Genomic DNA, 12,534 nt, shown 5'->3' with positions numbered 1-12,534 from the left:
CAACCTGCTGTCTCCCTGGTGTCCCAAAGGGAGCAGGGATCGAAATCAGGATGGGGCTTTGTGCTTGCCGCTGCCTGCTGGGTGTTGTCTCCTCTGGGGTCTCTTCAGGCATGGGACTCGGGAGAACCCTCACGTTCCCACCTGAACAGTCATTTCAGTCATGTGACATCTTTTTAGACTAGTGGTGTCCCTTCCACTGCTACCAAACCTGCCAGGGAAGGCTTGGTATCTGCTGGTAGACCTTTCCGTCCTTAAGCAGGACTGGTGTCTGGGGTCAGAGGCACTGTGCCAGGGTCCCTGGCTGGATTTTTTCTTGAGTGATCAGGACTGGCTTCCAGGAAAGTTTGGTTTGCCAACTCGGCAGTTATGCGGCTCCCTCGCTGGCACTGAGGGTGGTCAGAGGGCACCGAGGCCAGAGTACCACTGCTGTCTTCCCCCACGCTGAGGTGCTGGGCTTGGATCCCTCTGGGACCCAGGGTGCTGGCATGTGCTCTGTCCCCACCTGCTGCCTCCCTGTCCCTAGGAGGCTCAGCTAGGAGTTCATGGTCAGCTCATATTCCGGAAGTCAGGCTCCCGGCATGAGCAGAAGTGTCTGGGGAAGCCAGGAGAATCTCCTTCCCCCATGTCTTGGCCCTGTGTGTTGGCATGGGACCGCATGGTCTGCTGGGCCCAGTACTGACCACATCCACCTCTAGGGAAACAAGGCTGGGGTTGCACTGTGGACTGCTTCAGTAGGACTTGGCAACCAGGAGCCACCCATGGATTTCCTGGAAAAAGCATAACTCAAGCCAAGGGCTGAGCTGGATTAGCAGAGACAGGCTGCAGGCCCTGAGTGGCAGGGCTGCTATGCCCCTCCTGTGTGTACTGCATGGCCCAGACCTAGCTCCATGTCAGCTTCATTTCCTTCAGAAGTCCCTCCTAGACACCTTAGGAGTGATTAGACAGAACCCCCAGTCTGAGGGAGGAGACAGAACCCCCAGTCTGAGGGAGGAGACAGTTCTCTATCCTCATCGTAGGGGTGCCCCACCGTGTGGAGACCATGCACCCTGCCTATCTGACGGTCAGACACTTATCTGCGTGTTTGTGTGTGTGTGTGTGTATGCATTTGTATGCACTTGTGTGTCTATGCCTGTATATGCATTTGTATGGGTATGCATGTGCATGCACTCGTGTGTGTGTGTGTGTGTATATATATATATATATATATATGCACATGCATACATGTGCATGTATTTGTATGTAGTATTGTGTGCATGCACTTGTGTGTGTATATGTATGCACATGCATGCACTTGTGTATATATGTGTGCATGCACATGCCTGTATGTGCACACACTTGTGTGGGTATGCATGTGCATGCACTTGTGTGTATATGTATGCACATGCATGCACTTGTGTATATATGTGTGCATGCACATGCCTGTATGTGCACACACTTGTGTGTGTATGCATGTGCATGTACTTGTGTGTGATTGTGTGTGCATTCGTGTGCATGCACCATGTATGGGTATACTTGTGTGGAAGCCAGAGGGCACCTTTGGATGTCATTTCTCAGGTACTATCCTTTCTTTCCCATTTGAGACAGTGCCTCCCACTGCTTTTGAAAATGCTGAGTAGCTGGAGATTTCCAGGTCTCCAGCATTGCAGTGGCGCCCGAGAGTTTCAGGTCTCTGCCTCTGTGGTGGCAGCACTGTATTCTGTAGTACCAAGTAGCTTAGGGGGAAAACCTGCAGAAGACAAAACTACAGGCACATAGACGCTGGGGATCAAACCCGGATCTCCCTGCTTGCAGGGTGCACACCTTACTGACTGAGCGCCTGGCCAGCTTGCATCCTGAGGGGTTTTGTTATTGTATTGTTTGGTTGAGATCAATTAGATTCCTGCTGGTGAGAAGCAAATCCAATGGCGTGGCGTGGTTCTCCTGTGCTCTTCCCTGTCCTGCTTCTCAGAAGAAGAGACCCCTGCTCTGATTCCAATCCACACACTTTCCTCGTTTACTCCAGAGCTCTGTTCTCTTGGTTTTGAACATTATCTCTTGACTTTCCCTGCCCTCAGCACACTGAGAGAGATGAGGATCTCTCTCACCCCGCCCCATCTCCTTCCCCGCTGGGTCTGCAGGTTGCCATGGCTACTTTAAATAATATACATAGTTGCATGTGGCCTATGATCCTAGCAATTAAGAGTCCGAGGTGGGAGAATCAGGAGCTGGAGGCCAGCCTGGGCTACATAGTATCAGTCTAGCCAGGGCTATATAGCAAGATCCTGTCTCAAAGCAAAAAAAACTATGCATGTAGTGTCAGCTTCCGCTAGGTGGTGGCTCCGTCTCTCCCTGCTGGAAGTGGGGGACCTGGAAGGGACCCCATGTGTGGTGGAGTTGGGTGTCCGCACGAGAGCCGAGTGCGCGCCTTTGCCTTCTGTCCCTGTCACATTGATTGTCTGTAGTCACTCTTGTCAGGAGGAGCATTTACGCCGTCACGATCCGTCAGCACGGGAAACCCGATTCCTGATAGGTGCTGACGTGTGCAGCACACTGGGCTTCTAAGGCCCGGTGCAGACAGGCCTCCAGGCAGAGCCTAGCTTAGCTTGCGCTCCTGGAGACTGTGGGAACAGTTGGCCCTGGATAATGGCGGTGGGGAGGGGTGTGGCAGGGCGGCAGCCGGCCTGATCCTTCCATCCCTCCTGCGTGCAGCAAAGCTTCGAGGCGCACCAGGATGAGGCAGTGAGCGTCACGCACATGGTGAAAGCTGGCAGCGGTGTCTGGATGGCCTTCTCCTCCGGCTCCTCCATCCGCCTCTTCCACACGGAGACTCTGGAGCATCTTCAGGAGATCAACATTGCTACCAGGACCACCTTCCTCCTGCCAGGTGAGGCTACAGGGCTCGCTGGGGCCTGGGGTGAGGAGGACCCCCTTCCTCCTGCCAGGTGAGGCTGCAGGGCTCGCTGGGGCCTGGGGTGAGGAGGACCCCCCTTCCTCCTGCCAGGTGAAGCTACAGGGCTCGCTGGGGCCTGGGGTGAGGAGGACCCCCTTCCTCCTGCCAGGCGCAGCTGTACACCTAGCTGAGATGAGGGGACAGACACTCATGGGTGCCAACAGGGGCCTGTGTAGTGGGCATCCCAGCTCACTAACTGCCAGCCTTGGGAGAGCCTTGAAAACCAGTTCATGGTGGACGGGAAGTGGTGGGGCGGGGATTTATACTCGGGCCTGTTCTATGAAAGCCCTGGCTCCTGACCCTCTACGCTCCCCGTGCACATCTGAGCAGTCTCCGTTCTCAGGAGGTGGGCTCCACACCAGGTGGACATTCCTGTGTCAGGAGCCGGCACTAAACCCCACGCTGGGCAGGGGACCCAGGCTGTGTGCACTGTCCCTCTGCTCAGGGCGACCAAAGCCTGATTCTGACTCAGAGCTTGTGGGCAGGAGAGGAGGCCCTGGTCTGGCTTGTCCCGTAGAACGTTCCTGAAGGAAGACGCACACACCTTTGCACATTTGCTCTTCATCGGGTTCGCAGGAACCTTGGGCGTGAAGACTTTGGATGGCTGTTCCTGGGAGTACAGTTCTGCTCCCTCTTCCAGAGCTGTCTGTGAGAAGAGGGGGTGAGGCAGGAGGGGTCAGCACTGGGGCTCATACCAGCCCCACCTCACCCCTCTCTCCTGGAATCTCTGTGGAGTTGACTTCCATTGCTACCCAGTATTGCTGCTCACAGAGACCCCGGGGCTCTGGTCCATTCACACCTCCACTCGTTCACACCTCCACTCGTTCACATCTTCACTCATTCACACTTCCACTCGTTCACACCTCCACTCATTCACATCTCCACTTGTTCATACTTTCACTCGTTCACACCTCCACTCGTTCACACCTCCACTCGTTCACACTTCCACTCGTTCACACTTCCGGGATGACTTGGAGCTTCTGGCTCCAGCCTCCCTTCCGGCCATCTTTGTCCACCCGACCTGGTCATGTGTGTGTATGGATACACACATTCTGTCCAGTCCGAGCGTCTTAGGCAGAGCTGGGTTTGTTGGCCAGGAAACTGGAAGGGCCCTGGAGACAGGGAAACAGCGACACTGTCTCCAAGGCCTGGCAGACAGTCCTGGGCATGGGTTTGAGCTGAGCTGAGGACCAACCTTTGCAGACTTAGGAAAGGCTTGCTGGGCAGCACCTTGGGGTCTGAAGGCCTCTGTCCTCCCCTGAGACCTGATCTCTATTTCCGGCCATGACACTGACCAATCAGGGCACTGCCTAGGATCGACTGGCCATTAACAAGCTAGGTAGCAGCAATGACTGCCAACCGAGAGCTGCCAGTCTGCCAAGCTCTGCTGGTGACGTCCCACTGTGCTCTAAGCCCGCAGGCTGTAGATGGTCCCTGAGTTACAGAGGTGGACAGAGATTTCCTCAGCAGGGCTCTATGCCTTGTCATGAAGTGGCTCTGAGTCCTGCTGTATAATCAGAGAGTGAGGGACACACATGCACACAAACACACAGACACACACATATAAACACACATACAGACACACACAGAAACACACACACAAATACACACATAGACACACAAATACACACAGACAGACAAACACAGAAACACACAGACATGCAGACAGACACACAAATACACAAATACACACACACAAATATACAAACACACAGACACAGACACACAGAGACACACAAATACACAAACACAGACACAGACACACAGAGACACACAAATACACAAACATACATACACAGACACACACACAGACATAAATGCACAAACACACATACAGACACACATAGAAATATACACACAGAGACACACAAATGCACAAACACACAGACAGGTACACATAGGAACACACAGACACACACAGAGAAACATATACACAGACACATACACACAGACACACACAAAGACACAGATATACACAGAGACACACACATACATATACAAATACACAGACACACAAATACACACACACAAACACAAATATACACAGACATACATACACACAAATACACACACAAACATACATACACAGACATACAGATACAGACACACACAGACACACACACACACACACACACACACACACACACACAGTTTCAGAGTTGGTTGAGTCCTGGCTGAGCCACTGAGTGCCCTGGTCCCTCCATGTTTGGGGTGCAGTCCTGAGGGATCTTTGAGGGTGAAATCCCACAGTAAGGTCCGTATTTCACACAGCTGAGATGGGGACAGCCCCTTTTGCAGCATTCCCCTGCATCAGAGCCCTGCACTACTCTTGGTCCTTTTCCTCCCTGCCTTCCCCTCTCTCTTCTTCCAGTTTGACTCTTATTCTCCGGAAGGCGGGGGTGGAAGACAGACCAGTTTCATCCATTATACAACACAATAAAAAATTCTCCATATCATAGAAATACTTGTGCATTTATCTTGATAGCTAAATTATTTTAAGATATTGGAACAATGGGGAAAATGGTTAATCTTATGGGCTTTTGAAAATCCTCGGAGTCTTGTCTAGTCGCGGCAGAGGAAAGTGAGAGGCTGTAGCTTCAGCTGTCAGAGGTCGGGCTGGGAGTGGGTCCACTAGGGGTGGAGAAGCGCCGCCCCGTGGGTCCCTTGGCTGACACCCTTGAGGACCCCACACAGTGTTCCTGGTTCTTAAAGGGGGCGATGCCACGGGTAAGCGTGGCTCTTTCCAAGCCTGCGCACTGTCGCTGCTGGCCAGGTAGTGGACACATCTTCTCTTAAGACTCAGTTTCCCCGTGGATACAAAGGGTTGAGTCTGAGCTCGATTGGTCTGTAGCTCAGAGTCCCACACTCCTCTACCCCCATCTGTGACGCTGGAGTCTCATTCCCGGCAGGGACATTTACTACCACCCTTCCTGCTGTCCTCACTCGTACCTTTATCTCCTGTCATGCTGGCCAGTCACCAGGTCTCTTCTTCAGGGCCTCTTTGTCCGTCTTGAGCTTCTAGGTCAGTGTTTTCCCCAAGGTGCCGGCTGTGTGTGAGCAGACAGGGGCTGCTCTCCTGGGTCTGAGTCCTACACAGGCCTAAGTCTCCTCTGGTCCTGGGCATTCCTGGTTAGCCAAGCTGGGTGTCTAGCAGCGCTGAGCTGAGAGAACCCCCCTGACCCCCAAGCCGAGCAGGAGCCAGTCACTGGGGCAGGAATCCGAGGGCAGAGGGTGGCTTCCGGTCCACCCCACACTGTGTCCTGGAGCAAGAAAGGCTGAATGAGATTTTTAAACTCTTTACTAGAAATATTTAAAACAGGCTTTTAAGTATTTTTTCCTCCCCTACACGACCAAATGAAATAATTGCATAATTAGTAATAAATTTGTTCTTCCTCCGAGTGTGGATTTTTTTAGGGCGTGTTAAAAAATTTATCACACTTCCTTCCCCCACCCTTCCTTCCATCGCGTACCCGGCTGGCATTAATGCATTTTTTTAAAAACCTAACCTCCCTCCTCCTTTTAACTAGACAGGTCATTAATAAAATGTTCTCCGAGAGCCTGAGCTTTTAAAAGTTGTATATCTCCAGATAGACGACCGTGGTGAGCCGAGCTCTGTGTATTAAGTTTCTATGATCAAATATTTATCCACCATTAGAATTTTTTTTCCTTTTGGACTGCTTGTGAAGTGTCTCGCTCTTTTCCTTGAGGCGGAAGGAGGCGAGGGGCCCCGGAATGAGGCCTGCGGAGGGAGCCGTGTCTCACCTCTTCGGCCTCCTGTCTTGCTCTCAGTCCACCTGTCAAACTTCTGCTGTGATTGGGATGAGGATGCTTTGGGCGCCACCTCCTGCTGATCCCGCGGTCTCGGGCTTATGGGAAGGAGAGCAAGGCATGCAGGATCGGGGGAGCCACGGCTCCCCATTGTTATTTGGGGGTTTCTAACTGAGATGGAACTGATCTTAGCACGTTAGAGCCTTTAAGTAATTATGAATATTACTCTATCTTCAGTGACTATGTCCAGTGGTCAAGCTGTACTCAACTGTGTGTGTGCATTCACTCTATACTCAACTGTGTGTGTGTATTCACCCTGTAGTCAACTGTGTGTGTGTATTCACCCTGTACTCAACTATGTGTGTATTCACCCTGTACTCAACTGTGTGTGTGTGTATTCACCCTGTACTCAACTGAGTGTGTATTCACCCTGTACTCAACTGTGTGTGTATTCACCCTGTACTCAACTGTGTGTGTATTCACCCTGTACTCAACTGTGTGTGTGTATTCACCCTGTACTCAACTGAGTGTGTATTCACCCTGTACTCAACTGTGTGTGTGTATTCACCCTGTACTCAACTGTGTGTGTGTATTCACCCTGTAGTCAACTGTGTGTGTGTATTCACCCTGTAGTCAACTGTGTGTGTGTATTCACCCTGTACTCAACTGTGTGTGTATTCACCCTGTACTCAACTGTGTGTGTGTATTCACCCTGTACTCAACTGTGTGTGTGTATTCACCCTGTACTCAACTGTGTGTGTGTATTCACCCTGTACTCAACTGTGTGTGTATTCACCCTGTACTCAACTGTGTGTGTGTGTATTCACCCTGTACTCAACTGTGTGTGTGTATTCACCCTGTACTCAACTGTGTGTGTGTATTCATCCTGTACTCAACTGTGTGTGTGTATTCACCCTGTACTCAACTGTGTGTGTGTATTCACCCTGTACTCAACTGTGTGTGTATTCACCCTGTACTCAACTGTGTGTGTGTATTCACCCTGTAGTCAACTGTGTGTGTGTATTCACCCTGTACTCAACTGTGTGTGTGTATTCACCCTGTACTCAACTGTGTGTGTGTATTCACCCTGTACTCAACTGTGTGTGTGTATTCACCCTGTACTCAACTGTGTGTGTGTATTCACCCTGTAGTCAACTGTGTGTGTATTCACCCTGTACTCAACTGTGTGTGTGTATTCACCCTGTACTCAACTGTGTGTGTGTATTCACCCTGTACTCAACTGTGTGTGTGTATTCACCCTGTACTCAACTGTGTGTGTGTATTCACCCTGTACTCAACTGTGTGTGTGTATTCACCCTGTACTCAACTGTGTGTGTGTATTCACCCTGTACTCAACTGTGTGTGTGTATTCACCCTGTAGTCAACTGTGTGTGTGTATTCATCCTGTACTCAACTGTGTGTGTGTATTCACCCTGTACTCAACTGTGTGTGTATTCACCCTGTACTCAACTGAGTGTGTATTCACCCTGTACTCAACTGTGTGTGTGTATTCACCCTGTAGTCAACTGTGTGTGTGTATTCACCCTGTACTCAACTGTGTGTGTATTCACCCTGTACTCAACTGAGTGTGTATTCACCCTGTACTCAACTGTGTGTGTATTCACCCTGTACTCAACTGTGTGTGTGTATTCACCCTGTACTCAACTGTGTGTGTGTATTCACCCTGTACTCAACTGTGTGTGTGTATTCACCCTGTACAAAACTGTGTGTGTGTATTCACCCTGTACTCAACTGTGTGTGTGTATTCACCCTGTACTCAACTGTGTATGTGTATTCACCCTGTACTCAACTGTGTGTGTATTCACCCTGTACTCAACTGTGAGTGTGTATTCCACCATCTGCTCACCTACCCACCCTTCTTCTTATCTGTCCATCCATCTATGCATCTATCTATCTGCTTAGCTATCTATGTACCTATCTATCTACCAACCCATTCATCTAGCTACTTGCCAGTCTGTCTATCTACATACTCATTCTTCTATCCATTCATCCTTCCTCCATGCCATCTATTCACTGATCAATTGGTTAATCCAATCATCTGTCCATTTATTTGCATACTTGCCAATCTGTCTATTCATCTTCCTGCCCATCCATCTAACATCCACCCATCCACCCATCCATCCATCCATCCATCCATCCATCCATCAATCATCCATCAATCAATCATCCATCCATCCATCCACCCACCCACTCATCCACCTGTCTGTCCATCCATCCATCCATCCATCCGCCCACCCACTCATTCATATCTCTGTCCATTCATCCATCCCCCCACTCACCCATTGACTGATGCACCCTTCCACTCACTTCACTTATCCATCTATTTATCAGTCCATCCGTCTTCCCATCCACCCATTTGCTGGCAGCAGGTCCGCTCACTGGCTCTGCCCTGGTCCCCTTGAGTGAATGCACTGATGCCAGCTTCTATTTGACCTTTGCGGACCGTCCCACCTGCTTTTCACTAGCTTGCCGCCTGACTTGCTGTGTGTGGCCTCTACATGGGTGCCAACTGGCCCTGTGTGCCAGGCAACTGAACCCCTACACACAGAGCCCACGTGGAGCAGGCACGATGCGCTATGACATTATTACCCCACTGTGTCCTCACAACTGTCCCTGTCATACATGGGGAACTGAGGGACATGGGAGCCCGCGCTCTAACCATAGCACCATCCACCCTGTCTTGGGGGGAATCTGGGCCTACGGTTCCCTCATCTTGATCAACTGAGCTCATGCTTTGTCTCTTTACAGGCCAAAAGCACCTGTGTATCACCAGTCTCCTCATCTGCCAGGGTCTGCTCTGGGTAGGCACCGACCAAGGTGTCATCGTCCTGTTGCCTGTGCCCCGACTGGAGGGCATCCCCAAGATCACAGGTGGGTTTGGCGGCTTGGCTTCAGGCATAGGGGAGAGAACTGGGTGTAGACATCTGTACTTCACACTGAGGCCAGCCTCTCTGTCCCTCTCACCTTAGCCAGGACCTAGTAAAATGGTACCCCAGGCCTCTCCTACCTAATAAATCTTAGTTTCCTGATCTGGGTGGAGTAGCTCACACTGGCCAGAGAATCTGAGACGTGGCTGAGACACCTGGTTAATGGCAGAAGCTCTGTGGGCTCTGCACGGCTTCACAGGTAGACGTAAGTGCGGGCTCTGGAGATGGGCCCACATCAGATGTGGCAGCTGGTTTGCCCTGACCTGTGATCCTAGGCCCAGAAGCAGGATCAGGGAAACCCCTGGTGTTTAGACAGTGGAGCTCTGGTTCCCTTTGTCTCTTCTCTGAAAGGGAAGATGGGGGTCTCCTGTGGAGACCAGTGAGCACAAAGGTGAGAGGGAGGAGACAGCCCTGGGCCACCATGTCCTCTTCCAGACTCCCAGATTTCTGGGCATCCTGTCTTCATGATATACTTCCTCGAGCAATGGTTACATGCAAGGAGGCACCAGGCTGGGACACAGGGATGCATGGGGCAGGCCATGTCCAGGACAGCCGTGGGCCAGGCAGAGGTGCTGTGGTAGAGAGAGACTAAAGAGTACCTGGGTACCAGTTCCCTTGGAAGGATGCAGTCAGGATGCCCTGTGGATGCTGGAGCTCGCTCGGAAGGAAGAGCTGTAGAGCCTGACATAAGACTTGGCTTCCTGGAGCTAAAAGGAAGTTATCAGTGAGGCCATTTCTCCTTGGAGATGGAGGATGCCTCTACTTTGTGAAGGCATGCTGTGGAGCATGGTGTAGACAGATCCCAAGACCTCTGGTAAGGGGACATAGACAGCGGAAGAAAATGTCCAACCCCAGAAATACTTGGGTATCTCTCTTAACACCCTGGTCTATTGTGCCTTCTTCTCTGCTGTTTCTCACAGGGAAAGGCATGGTGTCTCTCAACGGTCACTGCGGACCTGTGGCCTTCCTGGCTGTGGCCATGAGCATATTGGCCCCTGACATCCTGCGGAGTGACCAGGAAGAGGCCGAGGGACCGCAGGCCGAGGAGGACAAGCCAGACGGGCAGGCTCATGAAGCCGTGCCCGCGCCTGACAGCCACACAGCTCGAGAGTTGACACGCAAGAAAGGCATCCTGCTTCAATACCGCCTGCGTTCCACGGCCCACCTCCCTGGGCCTCTGCTGTCTGTGCGGGAGCCAGCGCCTGCTGACGGCTCAGCTCTGGAACACAGCGAGGAGGACGGGTCCATCTATGAGATGGCCGATGACCCTGATGTCTGGGTCCGGAGCCGGCCCTGTGCCCGTGATGCCCACCGCAAGGAGATCTGCTCTGTGGCTATCATCTCTGGTGGACAAGGCTACCGCCACTTTGGCAGTGCTCCAGGTGGCCTGAGTGGACGGACAGCCCCGTGCAGCGAGACGGACAGCACACTCCTTATCTGGCAGGTGCCTTTGGCTCTATAGCTGTCCACACTGCCCATGTGGAGGTCACAGGGCATCTGGACCACTTCGGACATACCGGGACCCTTTTGGCCCACCTGAATTTTCCTCAGGGACCTGCCCAGGCCACAGGACAGGCCTGGATTCTCCACTGAGGCCTTGAAAAAGCAGAGGAGAAACCTCTGAAAAAAAATTTAGAATGTTTTGGGGAAGGGTTTTTAGAGTCTTGGGGAAAGGAAGATACACACAGAGAATATGGCCTTTTTGTTTCATTTTGTTTTTTTGAAGCAAAAAACCATAAAACCTCACCGCTGCCTGCTGAACCTAGAACCTTTTGTTGGGGCTGAGTGAGGCTCCCAGGTGGGCGGGCCCCTCCAGGAAGAGTGTATGTGTGAGTGTCTGAGCGTGTGACTATAAATATATATATATATATAAATACGTATATACAATGTATATTATATGTATATAAATGTGATCTGTACATATTGGGTCTCTGGGAGATGCTGGAATAAAAGGCAAGAGATATGTGGGCCCTGTGGGGTTTATGGGATGTCGTGGGGATGGGACGCAGGTAAGGGGACCCACGTTGGGGACCACGGCCCGCCCTGCTCCAATAGGAAGGACCAAAGCCAGGGCCAGGCTGGAGGCCACTCAAGAACACATTGCCTTTGGCTTTGTCCAAGGCAGTTGTCAATAGCTACTCTCAGCTACTTAATTTGCACATTAATGATTCGGTCCCTGGTCTGTTAGCCAAAGGAGTAGCGAACAGGTCGGGGAGCTTTTCATCTCGGAGGAAGGTTCGCCTGTTGGAGGAGGGGCTCTTGGGTGCTTTCTGAGGTGTCTTGGAGAAAGGCTGGTCCTAGCATCTGGCGTCTGAAGCAGTGGGAAGAGCTTAGCCCATGGCCTCCTCAGCGGCTGGGGCCCAAAGTATTGGGCAGGGAGGGGTTGCTCCTGAGTGTGGCGACATTGGTGAATACCAGGCGCATGTGGCAGACTGCAAGAAGGGAACACTAATGGGGCCTCTCACCTGTCCTGGCCCCACCCATCTCACCTGTCCTGGCCCCACCCATCTCACCTGTCCTGGCCCCACCCATCTCACCTGTCCTGGCCCCACCCATCTCACCTGTCCTGGCTCTACCCATCTCACCTGTCCTGGCCCCACCCATCTCACCTCTCCTGGCTCCACCCATCTCACCTCTCCTGGCTCTACCCATCTCACCTGTCCTGGCCCCACCCATCTCACCTGTCCTGGCCCCACCCATCTCACCTGTCCTGGCTCCACCCATCTCACCTCTCCTGGCCCCACCCATCTCACCTCTCCTGGCCCCACCCATCTCACCTCTCCTGGCCCCACCCATCTCACCTCTCCTGGCCCCACCCATCTCACCTGTCCTGGCTCTACCCATCTCACCTGTCCTGGCCCCACCCATCTCACCTCTCCTGGCTCCACC

The 12,534-nt window shown here is 52.1% G+C and overlaps 1 protein-coding gene across 3 annotated transcripts in view; it reads left to right on the top strand.

Moving 5' to 3' along the window:
* The window catches only part of Arhgef10l (Rho guanine nucleotide exchange factor 10 like), a 143,384-nt gene extending 131,776 nt beyond the window's left edge, over nt 1-11,608 (top strand). For all 3 annotated transcript variants that reach the window (XM_052177902.1, XM_052177903.1, XM_052177904.1), the window contains 3 exons: nt 2,689-2,863; nt 9,467-9,589; nt 10,566-11,608. In XM_052177902.1, the coding sequence (XP_052033862.1) occupies nt 2,689-2,863; nt 9,467-9,589; nt 10,566-11,107 (840 nt within the window). In that variant the 3' untranslated portion in view covers nt 11,108-11,608. The remainder of the gene's footprint in view (nt 1-2,688; nt 2,864-9,466; nt 9,590-10,565) is intronic.
* The last annotated feature ends 926 nt before the right edge of the window (nt 11,609-12,534 follow it).

Source organism: Apodemus sylvaticus, chromosome 3 (assembly GCF_947179515.1).
Source record: "Apodemus sylvaticus chromosome 3, mApoSyl1.1, whole genome shotgun sequence".
In the NCBI taxonomy this organism is placed as follows: Eukaryota; Metazoa; Chordata; class Mammalia; order Rodentia; family Muridae; genus Apodemus; species Apodemus sylvaticus.
This window is presented reverse-complemented; position numbering and strand designations above follow the sequence as displayed.